Below are 22,996 nucleotides of genomic sequence, written 5' to 3' on the forward strand. Positions count from 1 at the left end.
GTATTATTTTATTATATATTTGTTTTATACTATGAGAGAGAGAGAGAGAAAAATGGTCTTTATGGGCTGGTTTCATTGAACTCTTTCCCATGATACCGCATGTCAACGTGACATTAAAATATTTTTTATTTCTTTTTTCTTCCCTGAAATTAAAATACTGTACTAAAAGAGTTTTTTCCAAATTCTACCATGTTCCAAAATGTTTTCTCACCGTATGCTAGGAGGGAAAACACGTGGAAAGAAAACGAAACAAAATGATGGCGTGCAATTCGAAGAAGAAAACCGTTAATAAATTCAGACGCGCGGACGTCATTCATTTTCTTCTCCAAATTGCAAGAAAAAAAAGATGGCGAATCGTACGTATGATTTGTTAGGGCAAGTTCAAGCAGGTCACCAATTCGATCACGACTCCTTATTCCGCTATGCCTCTGTCCATGTCCCTGGCTTCCCTTCCTCTGCAGCTTCAACCTTCACCGTCAAACAGGTTAGTGCACTATTACTAAACTCTTACCAATCTTTTTTTTAATTTTTTTCTTATGATTTTGTGTGTGTATTTTAGTTTGGACATGGACAATCGAATCCGACGTTTTTATTGGAAGTGGGAAATGGAGGTTCCGTGAAACGCTACGTATTGAGGAAGAAACCGCCTGGTAAATTGCTTCAGTCTGCCCATGCTGTGGATAGAGAATATCAGGTAACTTCTGTTTGGTTGCTAAGAAAAACTTAGGTTTTGGTTTGATTGGTTGGAAAGTTATTGCTGCGATCTGAGAAATTGAAGGAAAAAGTGAAATTTTAGGAACTGTTTGGTTGCTATGAAATGACAGGGAAAATTTAACTGTGGAGTAATTTATTTATTTATTTATTATGTTTCGTGACAGGTTCTTCGGGCGCTTGGTGAACATACTGAAGTTCCAGTTCCCAAAGTGTTTTGTGGGTGTATGGATGCGAGTGTGATTGGAACTGATTTTTACATCATGGAGTTTTTGGAAGGACGCATTTTCATGGATCCTAAGCTTCCGGTATTTTTTTATATATATAGTTTCGATTGCGTTGTGGAATATGAGCTTGAGGGGTTGAAGATTTGTGCTCATCGTGTTTTGATTCAGGGTTTGGCGCCGGAGAGGAGGGAGGCAATCTATAGAGAAACTGCCAAAGTATTGGCTGCTTTACATTCTGTTGATGTGGATGCTATTGGTTTAGGAAAATATGGACGGCGAGATAACTATTGTAAAAGACAGGTGGGTGGATCTTCCTTCAATATGCAAGCTTGCATATATTTAATTCATAGTTTATACATAGTAGTACCCATCTCCGTAAATTGAGTCAAGGCGGTGTTTTGATTGGGAACGGGGTGTTTGAAGGGCAGTTTTACTGTTGCCTTTCCACACAATGGTGGTTCTTATGATTGTTTTTTTTTAATTATTTTTTTGTGCCTATTTAGGTAGAGAGATGGACCAAACAATACATTGCATCAACTGGTGATAGTAGGTATCCGAGTAATCCAAAGATGTTAGAGCTGGCTCGTTGGTTGCAGCAACATATTCCTAGTGAAGATTCCTCAGGAGAAGGAATAGTTCATGGGGACTTTCGCATTGATAATGTTGTATTTCATCCCATTGAGGTCTGTTGTTGTAAATGCTTTTAGTTCTTTTTAAAATTTAAATCCATACATTTCATCTTTGTGTGAGGACAGTGAGGTACTTGAATGTTTGATTAAAGTATTTGGCGGGAGTTTAACATGGTAAAGAAATGTGAAATGCTGTGAGATTAGTGCTTTAGATGATTCTATTGTGTTTGCAATTCCATTGCTATAAATCTTTTTGAAATATGAATATTTTAGATAGTATCAGGAATCTAAACTGACTCTTGATGTGCAGGATCGAGTAATTGGTATTCTCGACTGGGAATTATCCACATTAGGAAACCAGATGACTGATGTTGCGTACAGCTGTTTGGTATTGACCCAAATTTCTTCATCTTTTTTTATGGAAAGAGTATTTCCCCTGTATTTGTTTTTTACCTTATGGTGCCGATGCCAGTCTTTCCTTTCTTATGCTCTGGGTATGACAAAAATATAGAGGATAAATACTTTTTCTTTAGCTTTTAAGCAACATTTTTAAGCTGATTGTATTCATTTTCCTTGGCAGGCTTACATTGTGGATATTAACCATGAAAATCAACAAGTGGGTAAAGGCTTTGAACTTACCAGAATTCCAGAAGGAATTCCTTCACAAGCAGAATATCTGGCAGGATACTGCTCTGCATCTGTAAAACCCATTGTGAAACTTTTATTTAATATTGCTATCCTTCTGCATTGTTCAAATATGATTCTTTGCAAGGACATCAAACTATATGGACATGTATTCTTCGTGGGTTTCTTGAAAATTGAATTTAGTAGTTGGTTCAGAAAGATATGAGTGTACTTTATTGAGCAAATATGAATGTACGTGTTGCTAATGCAACTAAACTGAACATATTAGATTTTGCAAATGATGCATGCTGTGCCAAAAACTCAGTTATTTCTTCTTATGACTTTCTGAAAGCACTTTAACTACTTGCGATTGCAAACTGAAGGAAACTGACAGACAGCTGTGAATTCTATTTCTTTTTTAAGTCATGAATCCTATGCAGGATTGATTCCAGGCTTTCCAGCATGTCTCTAGTCTCCTAGGACTGTTGACCTACAATATATTTTGAAGATCTCATTTAAAAGTGTCATATACACATATTCTTTGGATATTTATTTCCTTTGGGAAGATATCAAGGTAACTACAAGATGTGTGGTAAATGTTTAAGAAATAGATCTAGTGACTTGTAGAGAAAGCTGGTAAATGTTTAAAAACTTGGTAGTTTTTAGTGCTTAGAAGTAGGAGAAATTGACGTGTTTGTTTTGAATGTTTCTGTATCAATGAATGACATGAATGCTTGTTACTATTGATTCTGGCATGTTTTACACTCATGCAACTATGAAGCTACTCACTGCTTGCTCTTCTTAAGTTGCTTGTTTTGTAAATGCTCATGGTAGATGGATATTTTATAGATTTTTATCTGAAAATGTTGCAATTTAGGGAAAATCATGGCCTGCTGCTGTGTGGAAGTTCTATATTTCCTTGGCTATGTTTCGTGGGGCAGCAATCCTTGCAGGGATATACAGTCGTTGGCTTATGGTAGTGTTCTAAGATAAAACTTCACATTTTAGTGTGAAGCTTGTGGTAAAGGCTCTATCAGTGGAAGTCGATAAATTAACATTTTGTTTTGTCCTCGTGACATTGCAGGGCAATGCCTCAGGAGGTGAGCGTGCTCAAAATGCAGGAAAGCAAGCTAATGATCTTGTAGACTCTGCATGGGCGTATATTGCAAGAAAATCTGTGCTCCCTAATCACCCTCCTCCTGGTAGACTCAATTTTTTTCTTCTTTGGTCCAGAGATTTTGTTATTTTACATGACAGTTATTTTTAGGAACATTATTCTTCTATGGGATGCATAACTCAACCTTAATCCATCACAATAATTGATTAACCACCAGGTAGACTAAGGGTATGTGCATGGTAGTTTAATTGATATCATCATGGGTTTTCAGACACAACATTAGCATTCCCTTCATTTTGATTTCTTTCGTTCTTTACTCAAGACTATTGTTTATGTGGCTATTCTCTTAACTACTCAGATCCAATTGCTCGAGATTACATGAAACAACAATTTGGTGGAGGGAATGAAAGTGGGAGGTTTGTTCCTAGTGTAAAGGTCCTAAAGTTGAGAAACAAGTTAATCAAGTTTATGGAAGATCACATTTACCCCATGGAAAATGAGTTCTATAAACTTGCTCAGTCTTCTTCACGTTGGACAGTGCACCCAGAGGAAGAGAGTTTAAAGGAGCTGGCTAAGAAAGAAGGATTGTGGAACTTGTGGATATCTGTATTTCTGCTTCTGCCTTTCTGAGCTCCTTGTTTCTCTATGCAGTCTTGTTACTGTTTTTAACTCGTGTAAAAGACTGATTGGAATCATGAAATTCTTGAAAACTTGTGTGCTTTTTTTGCAGTTTGATAGTGCTGAAAGAGCTAAAAAATTACTATTTGATGAAAGTAGTCGCATGGTTTCTAATGGTGAGCATGATCAGTTCCTTGGTGCGGGCCTCTCAAACCTTGAATATGGATACCTTTGTGAGATCATGGGTCGTTCTGTTTGGGCACCGCAGGTGTTCAATTGTGGTGCACCCGACACTGGAAATATGGAGGTAAATTTTAGTTTCAGATTTTATCGAGTCTGGGAACAATTTATTAATGTGACTACGGACTACCGCATGTTTTTCCCTTCCATCTTTGAATGCATGTATTCTCAGCTTCTATGAGTAATTCTGAGATATTCTCTCCAACACTAAAACTGGGGAATGTAATCAGATCTATGTAAAAAAAAAACACATATGAAGAGAGTTAGTTAGGAGTATTTTGAGTGGCATGGCTTCAATCTCATCAAGTTAGTAATAAGTGAAAGAATGTGTATCTGAAAATCTTTTAAAACCTGCACCAAATCATAAGAATAGTAACCAATAGAAACATATATTTGTTGAGATTATTAATAGGAATTGCATGCAGGGATAACTATCAAGAAAGCTTCCTCTTCTTGTTTCCATTGTTTCCCTTCTATTCAAGATATTAACAACTGGATGTGTGCTTGTTGCATTAATTATTTACTGTAATTCTGCATGCTTGTTTTAAGCAACCATACTTCTTTATTCAGGTATTGTTGCGCTATGGCAATAAAGAACAGCTACTCGAATGGCTAGTTCCATTGCTTCAGGGAAAGATCCGCTCTGGATTTGCAATGACAGAACCACAAGTTGCATCATCTGATGCAACAAATATTGAGTGTTCCATTAAAAGGTAGCATATATTGAAAAGGGGATCCCATTTACATCAAAGTAGATAGGCACAAAAGTTTAAAGTTTGGTGCAAGGTTAATCATTTGGAGTGATATTTATGTGATGTATGCAGATAATTTTGAGTTTCAGCTTTAGTTATCTATCACTGTAATTGAATTTGCTTTCCTTGAACAGAGAAGGGGATTCATACATCATTAATGGTAGGAAATGGTGGACGAGTGGCGCAATGGATCCAAGGTGTAAAGTTCTTATAGTCATGGTTAGTTCTGATAATTAAGTTCAGGGATAGTTAAATCAGTTGTTCATTTTGTTTAATAATGTGTGGAATTATGCGCAGGGAAAAACAGACTTCACTGCTGCTAATCACAAGCAGCAGTCTATGATATTAGTAGACATTCAGACTCCAGGTGTGCACATTAAAAGGCCACTCATGGTCTTTGGCTTCGACGATGCACCTCATGGCCATGCTGAAGTTGTATTCGACAATGTACGTGTTCCTGCAAAGAACATTCTACTGGGAGAAGGGCGTGGATTTGAGATTGCACAGGTAAAGTTGGTGCACACTCCGAAGTAACTGAATGGATTACATGAATTTTGTACCTGCTGATTTTCAGATTTGGCTTAGTTGTAAAAGTTCAATCAATTTGCAAGGCACCTTGTGCTTATGATTTAAACTTTGAATTCAAAAGTTTTACCTACTTTTTAGTTTTACTACCAGTTCCATAGTAGACACAAACTATGAGACATGCTTGTGTAGACCCTCTTTGTGAGGACAAGATCTGTGCAGAAAACAGTGTGTGTTCACATTGCAGACACCGAGGTTTTGCTATGTCAGTAATAGTATGTCCTGAATTTCTTGCAGGGTAGACTGGGCCCTGGAAGATTGCACCACTGCATGAGATTGATAGGTGCTTCTGAGCGTGGCATGCAGATGATGGTTCAAAGAGCTCTCAGCAGAAAAGCATTTGGAAAATTAATTGCAGAGCATGGTTCTTTTCGTTCAGATGTTGCAAAGGTAATTTTTTTCATATACTTTTTTGTCAGATATCATTTTTTGCAAGGAAAACAATATCTTCCTAGTCACTTGAAGAAATTGAGAAACCAGTCGTTCAATCTAAAGAAAGGGACCACCATCCGTCCCTTGCAGTATTGAATTAAAAAATAGACCTTGGTTACTGTGTTAGAAATTTGTCCATGGCTTATGCTGCATGCCTTTTACGTTCCTCTTCATCAGAACTATTCATCTAGCTGTTCTGCCTAAAAATCTAACGTGTGTAATTTACTGTTTCATGCAGTGTCGAATAGAGCTTGAGAAGACCAGACTATTGGTTCTTGAGGCAGCTGATCAGCTTGATCGGTTTGGAAACAAAAAAGCCCGTGGTACCATTGCTATGGCCAAGGTAATTATCGCTCTTCAATTTGATGTGCATCATGGTATCCTTCTCTTTACATCAAAACATCCATAACATAAATTGAGTAAAATGGTATGACATAATGTGGAGCAGGTAGCAGCTCCAAATATGGCACTCATGGTTCTTGACACGGCAATGCAAGTTCATGGTGCGGCTGGTGTATCATCCGACACAGTTTTGGCCCATCTTTGGGCAACTTCAAGAACATTGAGAATTGCAGATGGCCCTGATGAAGTTCACTTGGGTACCATTGCCAAGTTAGAATTGCGGAGAGCTAAGCTTTAAAAAACAAATAAAGGAAAACAAAGAGCAATAAATAAAAATTGTGTGGGAAGTATGAGAAGACTTGGACGAAATTTCATCGCAATAATGTAACGATACAATTAGTTCTTTATTTATTCTGATACGAACTGCATCAATGTTTCTGTGAATTTTATTTCGCAGTTTTGGTGTTTATCATAATGGTATGCTTCTTCTTTTTCCACTGATTTTCGCACTTGAATACTGTTATATGCAGCAACTTTATATTACTGTTATATGCAGCAACTTTATATTGTTGATCATGCAATTTTCTTTACTCTATAGTCATATTTGAACTTAAGATTTTTGTTGCACATTACTGCGCAGGCTGCAGTCTTAAGAGTTTCCATGCAGTTAAGTTTATAATGTCTTTGATACTTTAGCTGCAAGGCTGACACGAGAATTTTTAAGAAAACTTATTTGTTTTAGGAAACTATTTTTTTAGTTTTTTTATTCTATAGTGCATCATAGGAATAATTTTATTTTACTTAGTTTAGGAATTTCTATAATTACTCTATAATTACTTGTGATTTTTTTCATCCATAAGTAGTCCTATATTTGAAATTAGAATTTTTGTATGAGGATTTTTTTGTTTAGATTTCGTGTGCTTGTTGTTTTTTATGTGTTGTTTTCATCTTTGTTGGTATCAAAACTTGATAATTCTTAATGGTCGGTTGTCATGTGCTATTAAAGTGGCTAGAAAAGATCATAGAATATGATTGCTCGTGCACGAGGATATGAGTTAAGAATAAGATATTTTAACTAATTTTAAAAACTTGTTTTAGAGGTGTGAGAAGATAAGACACTCTTTTGTTTGGGATCTCTTAGAGATTTCAGCATTAAAAAAATTATATCGAAACTAATGAGAATGATGAAGATTTGTAACGACCCTAGTTTGCAAAAGATATTAATGCTATGCCAGTTCAGCAACACCACTATCACCAATACTAGTTAAATAACTAGCATATAGACTCAGATCTTGATAATATAACCATTAATAAAAAGGGAATCAAATTAGATATAATTTTAAAGGTGAATTTTTATTAAATATAAAGCGAAGTATATGTCTCGCATGTTTGGGGAAAATTTTAAAATTGATGAGATCAAAGTTAATATTCTTGAACTTCAAATAGAAGTTGTGAAGTAAATGTTCAAAAATTCTCTTAGTAGAGAAATCATCACACATCTTATTATCTTATTGATAATGATATAAAAGGGTTTGTGGTTGAATTAGAGTTTGAGAATACCACTGCAAGAGTTGCGACACATAGTTTGGAACGCTAAGGTTAGTTTTGTTGATTGCGGGTATGATATTTCTAACAAAAAGGTTGAGAATGTAAAGGGTTAATAACTTTTGATTGGACATCCAAATGTCGATGCAAGAGCAATTTGAACTCGAGAATGGATTGTCTCCAGCAAGGGGAGACTGATACAAGAGAATTTTTAGAAAAAAATATTTGTTTTTTAGTTATTTTTATTCTTATTTAGTTTTAAAAAATATTTTTCTTTATTTTTTTTCTATTTAGTTTAGGAAATCAAATATTGTGCTTGATAATTTTATTTTTCCTATCTAGTATGTGTTTTGTAACACGGTGTAGAGTGTTTTTGCAAGAGTGTTTTTCAATTGAAAATACAATAAAATGATATTTTTTTTATTTTTTATATCAGTACATTAAAATCATTAAAAAACACCTAAAAAACATTAATTTAATATTTTTTTGAAGCGAAAAATACTTTAAAAAGTTATCTGAACTGCAAAAATAAACACTTTTAATTTAGAAATTCCTATAATAACCCCATAATTACTTGTTATGACTTCTTTTTTCTCTCTCTTTAAGTTAAACCTATAATTAGTATAAAAAAAGTTGTTTAACTTGAATTTCACCAGATTACTTGAAAATAAAATTTTAAAATAAAGTTTTTATATAAAACCCTTTTTTAATAACCCCAGATTACTTGTAATGGGTGTGGGGGGGTGTATTGGCAAGTCAATGTACTCCTCCTATACAGTAGTGTACTAGTCATTGTGTAGCATGAGGAGGGTAGTATTTCAAGTTATTTTTCACACAAGAGAAGAAAACGTCTACGTTATAGATATGTTTTTTAACATTATAAAACGTGTGTGTGTGTGTGTGTGTGTGTGTGTGTGTGTGTGTGTGAGAGAGAGAGAGAGAGAGAGAGAGAGAGAGAGAGAGAGAGAGAGAGAGAGAGAGAGAGAGAGAGAGAGATTAATAAAACTAATTTAAAAATAAATAAATAAATAAATCATAAAAACTAAAATGTGAAGTTTAACTTCCAAGTAAGAAGTAAAAAATAAATGTAATGCACGTGTATTTTGCATTGGTTGTTCCTTTTATTTTATAGGTTTTATTTATTTATCTTGAAGGTTCAAAGTAGTCCCTAACTATTTATGGTTTTCATTTCTATAAATACATCATGTAAATATAAATAATTAATCTAAAATTTAATTAAAAAAATAATTTAAAGATAAATTATAATAATTTCTTTAAGTATTATGAAGTTAAATCAACAATTAAAAACATCAATTCCTGATTATAAAATTAAAAGTTAAACCTAACAATCTAAGAAAATGAGAGAGAGGGTAGTAATGAAAAATAAATTTTAAAAATTAAATTAGAAAAAAAAAGATACATCAAATACATTCTAGAAATCTGATATTTGATATTTGAGTTTTTGGAACATGAAAATTCAAATTTCAACATCTTTTTACCTCAAAATACATTAAATACATTCTAGAAATCTTAACAAACACATGTTTTTTATCCTTACATACTATATAATTAATTTAAAACCCGATAATCAAACTAAATCATAAAAAAATTTAAGGAGCTTAATTTATTTTTTACGTTATGTTTGAAGAAAACCACTTTAATTGAACTTTTATTTTTAAAATGAACTCATTAACACTAAAATCTTTTTTGTTATGGTTGCGGCTATTTGAACTTTTTTCATTTCCTCTCAAATTTTTTTGCAACTTTCTCTCTCTTCTCTTACCGTCAAGAGAGTGAAACATGAAAAAAACAAAGTTTTGGATCAAAAAATAAAATTTTAAAATAACATGGATCAAATTGAAGTTTTTTATACCTATTTAAAAGTGAAAATAAAAAGATAATTTCATTTTTAATTATAACCTAAAACTTAATTTTGTAATATTAATTTAATGATAGGATATTTCTAGACACTTTGCGAATACCGTAGCATAAAAAAAATTCAATACAATAATGATACAACATGATGAAATAACGAAAAAAACAAGTTTGACTATCAAAATGAGAAAAATACACATTGTTGAAGGAATAACGACGTCCACAGTGAAAATATTTTTTTATGTCATTCCTTTAACTATTAATTTTTAAAGTGTTTTTTACTTGGAAATATATTAAAATAATATTTTTAAAAAATTAATTTTAATATCAGTACAACAAAACGATCTGAAAACATAAAAAGAAATAATTTAAATAAAAAAATTTTAAACCACAAAAATAAACATGCTATGAATACATACCATTACAATTACATGTACCTCCAAAATTTCTTCCATTTTAATCATAACAGCATTAAATTAAAAACCATATTACTGTTAACAAAGGTGCAAGTTTTACCTTGAATCGGGTCAATACTTTAATAATTATGGTGAAAAATGAAGGAGAGGAGGAGATTAGCCACCCGTTTGTATTAACAAAGGAGTTTTGCCTCATTTTTGGCGGGTGCCTCTCACACCTCACGTTTCCCAAGGCAACAGGATTTTGAACATCCCTATTTTTGCCTTCCCTCCCTCGCTCCTCCTCGTCTAAAGGGGTATCTCACATTTTTTAGGGCCTAAGAGGCACTGAAACCTCTGTTTTTATGGTAGATAGCAGCAGTGAAATATAGGTATATGTGTGTGTATATATATATAGGCGTACCTTGGATCCATAATATTCAGGGTCTTAATTAGTTTTGTGCTCAGGACATTAATAACTTCATTGAAGAAGATGGCAATTAGTAATGATGGTTCCAACGCCGGAAAGAAGAAGTTTGCTATTATTGGCGTGTCATCTATAATCCTGGTAGCCATGGTGGTTGCCGTGGCTGTTGGAATCGGTGGCAGCCCTGGAGATTCGAAGCAAGAAAGCTCTCCTAAGGGGCAGATATCGACAACATCTAAATCTATCAAAGCTATTTGCCAACCCACAGATTATAGAGAAACTTGTGAAGAAAGCCTCTCAAAAGCTGCGGGAAACACAACCGATCCTTCGAAGCTTGTCCAGGCTGGTTTCAAGGTTACCATTGAAGCTCTCCAAAATGCCATCAATAGATCCACCACATTGAAAGAATTGGCCAAGGATCCGATGGCTAGCCAGGCTCTTGATAATTGCCGTGAATTGATGGACGATGCTATTGCTGAACTCGAGCATTCTTTTGATCTTATAGAATCATTCCAGGCTAGCCAGTTCGACGAGTATGTAAATAACCTTAAAGTCTGGCTCAGCGCTACCATCACGTATCAACGGACTTGTTTGGACGGGTTTGAGAACACAACAGGTTCAGCTGGGGAGAAAATGAAGGAGCTTTTGATGGCTTCTAGTCAGCTCACCAGCAATGGCCTAGCCATGGTTGATGGCGTCACTTCCATCCTCAAGGATTTGAACATTCCGGGACTGACGAGCCGCAGACTCCTAGAAGCTGATGATGAATTTCCTTCGTGGGTCAATGGTGGAAAAAGGATGCTACTCCTCAAAGAGACTCCTGCAACAATCAAGGCCGATGCGATTGTGGCTCAGGATGGAAGCGGTCAATATAAAACAATTGCCGAGGCCATCGAGAAAATCCCCAAGAAAAAAAACGAAACCTTTGTGATATACATCAAGGAAGGAGTTTACAAGGAGCAAGTGAGCCTCGCAAGGAGCCATACCCATGTTCTGATGATTGGTGATGGCCCTACAAAGACCAAGATCACCGGAAATCTCAACTATGCTAATGGAGTCCAAACATTCAAGACCGCAACAGTTTGTAAGTATTGCTATATATCCTTGCCTCGAGAGCCGTCATAGAAAGGACAACAAAGCTCATTTACATAGAGTAGCTTTAATGTCTGGAAGTTTATTCTCTAATAATGCTTTGTCATTTGTAACCATACAGCAATATCTGGAGATCACTTCATGGCCAAGGACATTGGATTTGAGAACTCTGCCGGAGCAATAGGACACCAAGCCGTGGCACTCCGAGTCCAAGCTGACATGTCTGTCTTCTACAATTGCCAAATAGATGGTTACCAAGACACCCTCTATGCCCACACCAAGCGCCAATTCTACCGTGACTGCACCATCACAGGCACAATTGACTTCATCTTTGGCGATGCTATTGCTGTTTTCCAAAACTGCAAACTGGTCGTCAGGAAGCCGCTGGACAACCAACAGTGCATCGTCACAGCTCAAGGAAGGAACGAGACGCGTGAGCCCACTGGCTTCGTCATCCAAAACTGCACGATCACAGCAGACCCTCAATACTTTCCTGTCAGGTTGCAGAACAAGGCCTATCTTGGGCGGCCATGGAGGGAGCTGTCCAGGACTATTGTTATGCAATCTCATATTGATGATTTGATTGCTCCTGAAGGTTGGTTGCCATGGTTGGGTAGTTTTGGCCTGAATACACTATTCTATTCCGAGTACAACAACAAGGGACAAGGTGCAGTGGAGACCAACAGAGTAAAATGGGCTGGCATCAAAAAGCTTACACCAGAGGCAGCTGATGGTTACACTGCTGCAAAATTCATTCAGGGTGATGAATGGATTCCACAAACTGGCGTGCCTTACACTGCTGGCATGATCAGTGCGTAGAATGAGAAAATCAACAGACTCTCGCTATGATTTGGTCCTTCAAATAACTGCATTCAACTCTACAGTATATGTATACGTTGCCTTTACTTCTTGTTTATTCTGAAAAATAATGAAAAACATCAAAATCATTTTGCTTCTCAAGTTTGTAATTGGCTTGGGGCAGCCATAATATCAGAGGAAATTTTACTTCAGCAAACTCCATCTCCGTCTAATTATTGGTTTATAGGTGCCTGGCTCCCCATACTTAGTCGATGTCGAAAGAAGTTGATGCAATTCTCAATAATATGTAGGAAATTTTCTTCACATTCATGAGAATTTGCCTGATAATAATAATAAACAAAGTAGTTTTCTTGCCTTGTAAAATAACGTGCAATATTATAGTGCTTTCTTTTATTTTATTTTAATTTTGTGCTTTGTTTTTACTTTAATCCAATTTTCTCATGGTTCGTCTTATTTGTAAGGTTTTAGTAACTATGTTTGATAATATATTTGGACTGTCTTTGAAAATACTTTTAAAATGCGTTTAAATTAAAAAAAATATTTCCATTAAATTTTTCATTTGATTTTTGTTATATTTTTAAATAATTTTAATTAATACATAGATATCAAAAACATTAAAAAAAAAAAACATGTAAAAGAGCTTCAACTTTTTGCACCTTTTCTAAAGTGTTTATATCATTATTAACATAAAATATTTTATCATAATTTCTAAAATTAATGTAATAACACCTTAATTGCCATACTTTTTTCTTTGTTTAATAAGTTGAGTTTTGTAAATAAGCAGCAAGCAATCACAAAAAAAAATATTATTAAATCTAATAAGGCCTATGATACAAGACATTGGGTTGCATGTTAATTTGAATAAATTTAAACAATATTATTTCAAGTTTCTTTTAATAAAAAAAATAAAAATAATATAATTTTAAAATAAAAAAAAAACAAGTTAAATCGAGTTTTAAAAAAATTGATCGGGTTATGAATTGACATATCATGTTAATCAGGTCCGACCAAAAAAACTACTTTTTTCTTGTGTAATTTGAAGCTTCCATTTAGGATTGTGGTCTTATTAAAGGTCAACTAAAATTTATTTATTTTGTTTGAAATTAATTTTGATATATTTTCATATTATTTAGATGTGGTGATATAAATTTTAAAAAGTTAAAAAATATATATTATTTAATAAAAAATATTTTAAAAAATAATTATTATTGTATTTTCAAATATTCCAGAATCAAGCTTCATAGCAAGCCAACAAGTCAGGTTAGGCTTAACAATGGTGATCATAAGTGTAGAAGATTTCATAAACCCTAACTTGGTAACCCTAAAGGGGGCCGGTTTAATTGAAAATGGAATAGAAATTGGCTAGTAAATAAATAATAATCGAACCAGCCCCATATCCGAATCTTCAATAAAGACAACTCAAAATAAAAAGAAAAAAAAAACCAGAAACAAAGAGCAGCGGGAAAAAAAGTCATCGAAAATTTTGAACTCTCAAATGGCCAAATCTCACACGCTCTTTGATTTATTCACGCTCTCTCTCTAATTTTCCAGGCAACCAAACACCCACAAATTTCCCAACTCCTGGGTTTCCTAGAAACTAGAAAGCCCCCCAAATGAAATGTTCAAATATTATTCAAAAAAATGATTAATAACAACAAAGAAGAAGCAAGCAAGTACCACACAGTACAAGCAGAGCGTGATTTAGAGGCTAATTGGGAAGTCGATCTTTCAAAAAAGCTTGAAGATTATTTGTTAAAGATCTGTTCTGGTGAAATTGCTGGAAACGAAGAGGATAGTAACGTCAATTTCGCTGAAGGTTAGGGTTATATTGAAATTAATTTTTTTTGTAGTTTTTTTTTTTGTGCTTTTTTTGAAGAATGTAGTTGCTTTATTGTTCAAAGATTTGGGCTTTATTTGAATCAATTGCGGTTTTAGGGTTCTGTTGTTGAGGGATTTTAATGGGTTTTTGTTTTTGTGGAAAAATGTAGCTGCTTTATTGCTTCAAGGTTCAGTTCAAGTTTATAGCAGGAAGGTTGAGTATTTATACAACTTGGTTTTGCATGCTTTGGACTTCCTATCTCAGAAAAGGTACTCTTTTTTTTACCTATTTTGTTGGGTTTTGATCGCTTACCAAGTTCCTTTTCAATGCGAAATATATTTCTTTTAAGAATTTATGTCTGTAAATTACTTTGTTTCTGGGTTTATTTGATAGTTAAGGTGATTGTCATTTGGTTTAAATTTAAATACAGTTCAAATGGAAAGTGTGGTGGTTTTGTTCAAACTTACATTTATCAGGATAAGCAAGTGTTTTGCGATAATTGAGATTGCTCTTAGAAGTTTTAGAATCTTGAGAATTTGTGTATGATGACACGCATAGTTGTGACATTCAATTGTCCTTTTTGAGAGTTTTTCCACTGCTTGAATTAGAGATAGAGAATATGGCTACAGGTTGAGAGATGACAAGAAATGTATTCAATTGTCACCTTTTAGTCGAGCTGGGATATTTAAGTGCAGTTATATGTTGCTATATTTTGATAAAGAGTTTCTAGGCTGTACTGTGGATTCTGTAAGTTGTCAATAGGCAGTTTAACTCATTGATTATGAGTTTTATAAATAGATTTGGAACAGTCAAGTACAAAACCCTGCTTGTTTTTTCAGGAAAAGTATTAATTGTTGCGGAACACGGATTATTAGAAATTCAAAAATTAAAGGTTCTTCATTATACTCTTTCTCATAACTTCTCACATCAGACCAACCCACTAAAATTCAACTAGGGATTACAAACAAGGTCGACGTCAGGAAGAATAAAGAGACACCACAAATAAAAAATTATATTCTCACAGGAAAGCCATTTAAGGCTTATAATGAGTAGTTTTGAAGTCCAAACGATCTGTGGTACCATCCCATGGAAATGATTTTTAAATTGGTTTTATAAATTTTTGAAACAGGCAGCAGGATCAATCAGAGGGCACATCTGTCCAGACCGAACAAAGTGGTTCCCGTGCAGTTTCTGATGAAGAAAATGATCAATTTTGGGTCTCAGATGATGTCCCAGGTATGCTTAACTCTGCCCTCTATTTGATGCAGTTACGATGTAACTCATGGCTAAAAAAAATTCATTATGCTTCAGTGGAAGCAAGGAATTGCTTAGATGCTTCAACCAGCAAAGATGCTTCTTTCTATCACTTTGTGAAACCACCAGCAAATCTTGTTGTTCTTGAAGGCGATTGCTTAGATACCAGTGGTGATGGTGGGGAATTAGAGTCATACCTGGTATTACATGTACTTCCACTTTATAGTATACTGAGCTTTATGCTTCCGACTCAATCTAAATCACTTTTTTTTTTTTTCCCTACATGGTTGCAGTTAGCCACCAATGATCTTTACCAAGATTTTATTCTCTTAGACCCATGTGATGCCCTAGCCATAAATGATTTTTTGAAAGCAGATGGTACTGGAAGGGCACAAAATGGTCCTTACAGGGGCAGCTCAATACGTAAGACCTTTCAGTCCCCAACAAGGTGTTCTGGAGGAACTGCTAACAAGCCTTCTCTTGGAAAGAATCGGGATGCCAATCCCATGCCATCCCCTGTTGCTGGTTGCAGTTTTGGAGTTAATGATTGTAAGATCAGGCCTGACCCTCGTGTCCATGATAATTTTGACGAGAATCCTGGATTTGATATGGAAGACAGATATTCAGATCCTGAGAATGCAGAAGATTCAGATGACAATGATGATCCCTGGAAGCCTTTGAACCCCCATGAACCTGGGAACTTAAAAGTGAAAACTTTTAAGAAAGGTGGTTGAAGAATTTGTGTCTGTTTTTTTTTCCCCTCTGTTTTCCCTGTAGTATGTTAAATGCCTACTTCACACTCATATTGGATTTCCCTTAACAAGCAGTAAAAGATTTCAGAAGGAATGGGCTAAAATCTGCTGAGAAGACCTCTATAACTGCTCTGTTTCCACTTGCAAGGATGCATGGTACTATTAGTCCAGATCTTGCCAAAATATGGGAAGCACAGCAAAACAAAATTGGAAAACATGGGAACACACAATCTCCTACATTATATGAAAAGGTATTGGTTTTTCTGTTGATGTCTTTATGTTAATTTCTTGTGATTTTCATATCATACCTCATGTTACAATTGCAGCTGAGGCAATCTCTTACTAATGAAGGGCATAATATTCCTGATACTTATGGTAACTCTGGGAATGACAATGAAGACAATGCATATGACACTGGGATCCCTGATTTCGGGCAGCCTGATGAAGAGATTTCAGAATGCATGAATGAAGATTCACCCCCCCCTCTACATGAAAAGGTTGGCAGGCTTGTGTTTTTGTTCTAGTTTGTATTTGCAATAGTATAGAAGGAACTATTAGGTTGCTTACTGACTGATTTACACAGCATGATGATGGCGGGACTCACTTTGACACCTATAAAGATTTTGGACATGGAGATCAAAGATCTCAAGCAAGCCTGGAAGATCTATGTCGCTCTCACCTTGTAAGCTTGCATTTCTATCACTTTTTGACTAAATCTAACCTAGTTCATGGCAATAGTACATGCACACATATTCGTGTATTTGTTTCAGGTAGCTTGGGTGAAATTTCTTTGCTGGGTAAAGTAATTGACTTTTCTACCTGTCCAAAATTCTTCCGTGACTTGCCACCAAATATTTGTGGAACATGCACTCTTTTTATAAAGTAGTCTGTAAAGTTTGTTTTATCATATGTATTCCTTCCACAAATTCCTGATATTTGTCTTGAAAAGCAAGATGAATAAGTTCTGCTCTCTTTGCAGGTCTTTTACACATACTCAATCCTCTGCATGTATTTGTGTCAATTTCCGAAACTTAGCTTTCATCAATGTAGATTTGTGCACTTTGCTGGTTTCTCTTTAGGTTTAAAATTCTCAGGAAATGCAAGCGTAGTTTTTGAAAGCAATGATTTTAGAGATTGTAGGAGTTGAATTACGAGATCAACCTGGTCCCTAAAATTTTGGAATTGATTGTTTTCTCTCAGATATAATCTTTTGCCCAATTTTTGCCAGGGTATGTTGTAGCTTACCCACCTTTCATATGTAGGATGCTCTGCTCGCCAATATAGCTGAAACTGAGAAGCAAACTGAACTGGCTGCTCGGGTTTCATCATGGAAACTGAAAATTGAGCAAAACTTGGAAGAACAAGTAACTTTCACCTCAATTTTTTTTGCTGCTCTTTAGTTGCTCAAATCTTTTTACTGGTTTTGAATTGAAGGTGAATTTTGTTTCTAATAGGACTCGCATCCGCCATTTGACATTCATGCCTATGGTGAAAGGATTGTTGACAAACTCTCTCTTGAAACAGACAGTAAAAAATATGTCATGGCCTTTACAGATGTTGTGAAGGGCCAGGAAAAACATGATGTGGCTCGAACCTTCTCCGCACTTCTTCAGCTGGTAGTTCTCTTTCACTATTTCAATATAGGAAGCATACTGAGTACCTTAAAGTAGAACAGCTTCTAAAATAAATGGCCTACCCTTAAATATCTAAAGCAACTGCTCTCAGGCCTCAAACTAGGCTACTAGCTCTAAATCATTTTTCTTAATGACACTGTAAATTTCTGTTATTACGTATGAAGTTTGTGTGTTGGATACAATCAGTAATATTGGAGTCATTCGGAGTGAAATAGATATGCTTTGCTTTCAAATGCCAAAAGAATTACCATGATTTCTCCAATTTCAGGTCAACAATGGAGAAGTTGATTTTGATAGGAGTCAAGCCAATACCGAGTCATTCTGTTACACGGCCGTCAATCCTTTCCACGTCCGGCTCCTCAGTCATAAAAAAGAACAGGAAGGAAGACAATTTCAACTGTCAAAAAAGAGAGTTAAATCACCAATAAGAAAAGGAGGTCCGAAGCTTGGGAAGAATGGTAACACAAGGTGCACACCTGAAGGTAAGAAGAGGAGAAGATCTCGAGTTGTTGAGCCAGTTGACTTACATTCAGCAGGGTGACCAAGGCATCATAAGCAAGTTTTATTGCTGGAGTTATTCAATCCCTGTGCTGATTGGCTTGGTGCATTAACAATGTGATTATTGCATTAATTGTAACTTTGTATCACTAGAGCATAGAACATTAGTTCCGAGACCTGTCCTGGCTGTGAGGTTGATCTGCTAACCCGAGCCTGGATTAACCTGCTGATCTGCGACCCGGATCTTGAGCCGAGTGTCCCGGCCCTGGTTTCAAAAATATGGTATAGACAATGATAAGCTAGAATGTGTAATATATTTAATATTTCACGGACTTGCAGGTCAAATGCCCTTGTAATAACACTACTAATTTAACTGCACAATGATTTTGTTCTTGTGCCATGTAATAATGCCAATCTGCTTACTGTCAATTTTTCAAGATGCTCGCAGTGTTATTCTCTGCATTAAATTTTTTGTTCTTTGTTTTTGTAACTAATTGTTATGAATTGATTGATGGAAAAGCACACCTGAACAGTTGCTGGTATTTTTTGTTTGACAAAAAGCTATAGAAATAGTGATAGAACTAGGTTAGTGTTTGAATTATTTTTTCATTAAAATATTTAATGTCGTTAAAGCGTTTAAAAATGAGAAAAATTCAATAATTTGAGTTATAGTATTATTTCTATATATATATATATATATATATAACAAATCAACGAGGATAAGAAAAAAGTAATGTATTATGAAATTAAAAATAATAAAGATTGTATAAAAGAGTTAAGGAAAAAAAAATTATAAGAATAATTATTAAATTGAAAACACTAATACATGATAAAAAAAACTTGAAAATATAAATTTTTTCAACGTGGTTTTTTTATATTAAAAAATCATAAATATAAATCGAAAAACTCATGTACGCATCCAATTAAATAAATCATGAATCATTTGTGTAAATAAATGAAAAAAAAAGTAATTAATGCTAAATAAAAACATAATTGGAAAAATCAAGACACCATTATATATCAGGATATTTAATATTGTAACACAGGTCATTTATCTGGTTGTGTTTAATAAATTTATTTATGAAAATCAATTTGTAATAGAGGTTGAGACACAAAAATTATTGAATAAAATGAAAGGAAAAAGATACTATGAAAGGTTGCACATATTAAAAATATTATAAAGAATAAATATTTAATCCATGCAAAAATTAAACACACTTAATATAATTAAAAATAATTGTTATTCAACAAAGGCTAAAAAACCCAAAAAACAAATAATAGAGAAGGAATATTAATTAAAATATAAATTAAAAAAACATAAAAAAAGCCATTAATATATATATATAAAAATTTAAAAAAAAAAGAGAAGCAATGAGGTAAGGTGCTTCCAAATAAGCTAGGCCTTGCGCTTGGCCCAATCAAGAAAAGACATGAGCATGAACCTTTAATTTTTTTAAGTTTAACGAGATGGACAACATGTTATCTACCCTAATTGTTTGACAAAAAAAAACAACGTGTTGTTTGAAAATTCTAGAATCTAGCCACTAGTGTGACCGAAAAAATAAGAGTTTTTTTTTTTTTTACCTAAAACACCTAAGAAATACTTTAGGAATCTTGTTAAACCAATCTATACCCTCTTAAAATACAAAAAACTATCCTAAAATCTGAAATCAACTCGGAATCAAAAAATTTATCAAGCTCATGTATGTGTTTTAGGCATTTACAAGATAAAACAAATACATCTAATCTAGGTTTTAGACCAGTTATATCTCGAGTTAACTTGTCCGGCCATTCCGGGTTTTAAACAATGATGAAAACACTCATCTCTTGAAGCAGCATGTCTCTATTTGAAAGTTTCCCTTTGTAGCCCAAATTATTAATGCTAGAAACTGTGGCAGGCTGAAGCATAAGTGGTGATTCTTGGACCTGCCAGAAGTAAAGCAGTATTGAAATTTGAAGCCATTTGAATTGGGCCTTTAGACAAGACCTGGAGATTTCTCTAGCAAGGGAATTGTTGTTGCCTTTCTATTTTTCATTCCCAGTTAACTACACTTTACTATAGAACATGCGATGCCATGCGGTCGTTACAAAAATAGAGTTTTTATTTTATTTTATGGTAATCAAAATATATATTCATAAAAAAAAACATTAATTTAAATACTTGAAAAAAAACTGCACATCTTCTATCAGAATCCGTTTTTTTAATGCATTTTTTTTATATTTTGACAAGATTATAACATTTTTTTTTTAATATCAATAAAGATATTTGAATAAAAAGTATCAAGGTAGCAGCGCTAGGAGTTTCCTCATCTCAGATGTCCAGGAATAGAATAGGAACGAACTGCATTTCTACCTTATTCCGGGATTGTGCCGGAACGGATTGCTCTAAGACTGGCAACAGGATAGTGAAACAATGATGCCTTTTAACTGAAAAAGCTATTGTCTCTTGATAAACAATTAAGGTTTTGTAAAACACTAGATTTGTTATCCATGTAAAAAAAATGTTTGGGTAAAACATCCATGTATCGAGTCATTGGTTCAAGTGGTAATTTAAGTAATACAAAAAAAAAACAACACCAATAAATAAACCGACAAAAAATACAACAAGAAAAAGATAAAAATAATAGATCTAAGCTTATTCAGATTATCAAACAACTTAATGCTAATATAATAAAAAACGAACAACAAAAAATAACAAAGTAAAACTCTAAAGTAGAAGAAGAAAACATTAGCTTTTTTTTAAAAAAAATATTAAGCAAACTCAGGTGAACCTCCTAAACCTGGTTTGATTTCTAAAACTTGCAATTCGTTAAATCCTAGACTCGGTTTCAATCAAGAAATTTAAGTATCAACCATTTTTATTTTGAACAATGAAATCATTGAAAATATTAATAAAAAAATTGTAAAAAAAGAAAAATGGGGATAAAATTTGAGAGAAAAAAACTAAGATGGATGAAATTTGAAAAAACAATTCTGAAAAAAATTAAATAAGAATTAAAAAAATAAGAACCAAATTTGAAAGAAAAAAATCATAGAGGGTGAAATTGAAAAATATTTTTAATTTGATAGATTATTTATAGAATAAAAAATGATAAGGGTGAAATTAAAAAATATATAGAGGACCAACCCAATAGATTCAAACCACAAAAAAAATAAAAAAACAAAACAAAACAAAAAAATGGATAAAAAAATAAAAAACACCAGTTTAAAAAAAAAAACAAAGCAAACTCGAACGAACCTTCTAAACCTGATCTAATATCTAAAACCTGCAACTTGTGAAATCCTGGATCCAGGTTCAATCAAGAAGCTTAACTTTCAACAAATTTAATTTTAAAGGATAAAATCATGAAAAAAATATTAATAAAAAAGTTTGCATAAGAAGAAAAAAAGAAACAAAAACAATGGAGATAAAATTTGATAGAAAAAACTTAAGGAGGATGAAATTTGTAAAAAAAATTAAAAAATAATCTCCAACAAAACAAATAGCAATTAAAAAAATAAAGACTAAATTTGAAAAATAAACAATTATAGGGGCAAATTGAAAAATATTTGTAATTTAATAGATTATTTATAGTGTCACATGTGTGCGCGCGGTGTTGAGATCAAGGAGTTGCTACCTAGTTGTTTGGTTCAGGTTCTCTAGAACATTTAGGTGGACTGGTCTTAGGGGTGGGCAAAAAAACCGGAAAACCGATTAAACCGAGAAAACCGGAAAAAAAATAACCGAAAAAACCGAACCGAAAAAAAAACCGATTAAACCGATTAAATTTTTGAAAAAACCAGCCGGTTCGGTTCGGTTTCGGTTTTATAAACAAAAAACCAAAAAAACCGAACCGAAACTGACAAAAAACCAGAAAAAAAACCGAGCCAAACCGGAAAAACCGAGCCAAAACCGGAAAAACCGACCAAACCGGTTTGAACCGGTTTTTGCCCTAAAAAAACCGAACCGAACCGAACCGAAACCGGTCGGTTTGACCCGATTTCGGTTTTTTTTTTTTAAAAAAAAAAAATTTCGGTTTGGTTACTTTTTTTGATAAAAACCGAACCGAACCGAAAATGATCACCCCTAACTGGTCTTATCTGAAATTTCATGGTAAGTGACTGATTGTGACTAGGGAAGGTATTAGAAACCCTAGCACACCTTACCTAAGGTAAACTACATTGTGTGGTCTGGATGTGGTTTAAATGTATTGATAAGTTCCTAATCAGTGGTCCGTCTATGACTCAAAATAAAGATTTACATTCTTGAATTAATATGGCATTTCGAATTTATTATAAGCTTATATGTCCAATTAAATTCTTATAGAAATAATACATGCAGGTGCTCGGATAGAGTTCATTTATCCTGAAAGGTTAAAATGTTTTTCACAACTCGTGTATTGTGATAAAAAACAATACTCACAATTAAAATTAGTGAATATCCAAAATAATTCTGAGAATTCTCTAGTCAACAATTAATACTTAAATACCAGTTTACTAGTAGGTCCAACATTTATGCCAAAATATTGACCATTAATTTTTAGGAATTAAAAATTTTAGATTATTGAAATATTGGTCAAATCCTTAAGAAATTTTACACACTTATTGTAAATTAAAACAAATAAAAAAA

The 22,996-nt window shown here is 33.8% G+C and overlaps 3 protein-coding genes across 4 annotated transcripts; all 3 read left to right on the forward strand.

Annotated features, from left to right (window-relative positions):
- The first annotated feature begins 221 nt into the window (after positions 1–221).
- On the forward strand, positions 222–6,774 carry LOC7496669 (probable acyl-CoA dehydrogenase IBR3). Its single transcript, XM_002314327.4, has 17 exons — positions 222–484; positions 560–694; positions 879–1,019; positions 1,107–1,238; positions 1,442–1,621; positions 1,878–1,955; positions 2,148–2,267; positions 3,069–3,167; positions 3,276–3,393; positions 3,667–3,914; positions 4,039–4,233; positions 4,737–4,879; positions 5,053–5,137; positions 5,216–5,425; positions 5,741–5,893; positions 6,174–6,278; positions 6,384–6,774. Exons 1-17 carry the CDS (start codon positions 347–349, stop codon positions 6,573–6,575), a joined length of 2,472 nt encoding a protein of 823 aa, XP_002314363.3. The 5' UTR covers positions 222–346; the 3' UTR covers positions 6,576–6,774.
- A 3,745-nt stretch (positions 6,775–10,519) lies between these two features.
- Positions 10,520–12,733, forward strand: LOC7496670 (putative pectinesterase/pectinesterase inhibitor 28). Its single transcript, XM_002314328.3, has 2 exons — positions 10,520–11,603; positions 11,733–12,733. Exons 1-2 carry the CDS (start codon positions 10,586–10,588, stop codon positions 12,428–12,430), a joined length of 1,716 nt encoding a protein of 571 aa, XP_002314364.1. The 5' UTR covers positions 10,520–10,585; the 3' UTR covers positions 12,431–12,733.
- A 1,110-nt stretch (positions 12,734–13,843) lies between these two features.
- Positions 13,844–18,824, forward strand: LOC7496671 (condensin-2 complex subunit H2). Of its 2 annotated transcripts, XM_024592176.2 has the most exons (11): positions 13,846–14,246; positions 14,419–14,518; positions 15,379–15,485; positions 15,561–15,703; positions 15,797–16,229; positions 16,331–16,506; positions 16,582–16,752; positions 16,839–16,937; positions 17,518–17,619; positions 17,710–17,871; positions 18,158–18,824. In XM_024592176.2, exons 1-11 carry the CDS (start codon positions 14,072–14,074, stop codon positions 18,428–18,430), a joined length of 1,941 nt encoding a protein of 646 aa, XP_024447944.2. In that variant the 5' UTR covers positions 13,846–14,071; the 3' UTR covers positions 18,431–18,824. The 2 variants fall into 2 exon arrangements, with proteins under 2 accessions (XP_052312109.1, XP_024447944.2); XM_052456149.1 differs by lacking the exons at positions 17,518–17,619; positions 17,710–17,871 and having other exon boundaries at positions 13,844–14,246.
- Positions 18,825–22,996: the final 4,172 nt, after the last annotated feature.

This window comes from Populus trichocarpa, chromosome 10 (genome assembly GCF_000002775.5).
Source record: "Populus trichocarpa isolate Nisqually-1 chromosome 10, P.trichocarpa_v4.1, whole genome shotgun sequence".
Classification (NCBI taxonomy): domain Eukaryota; kingdom Viridiplantae; phylum Streptophyta; class Magnoliopsida; order Malpighiales; family Salicaceae; genus Populus; species Populus trichocarpa.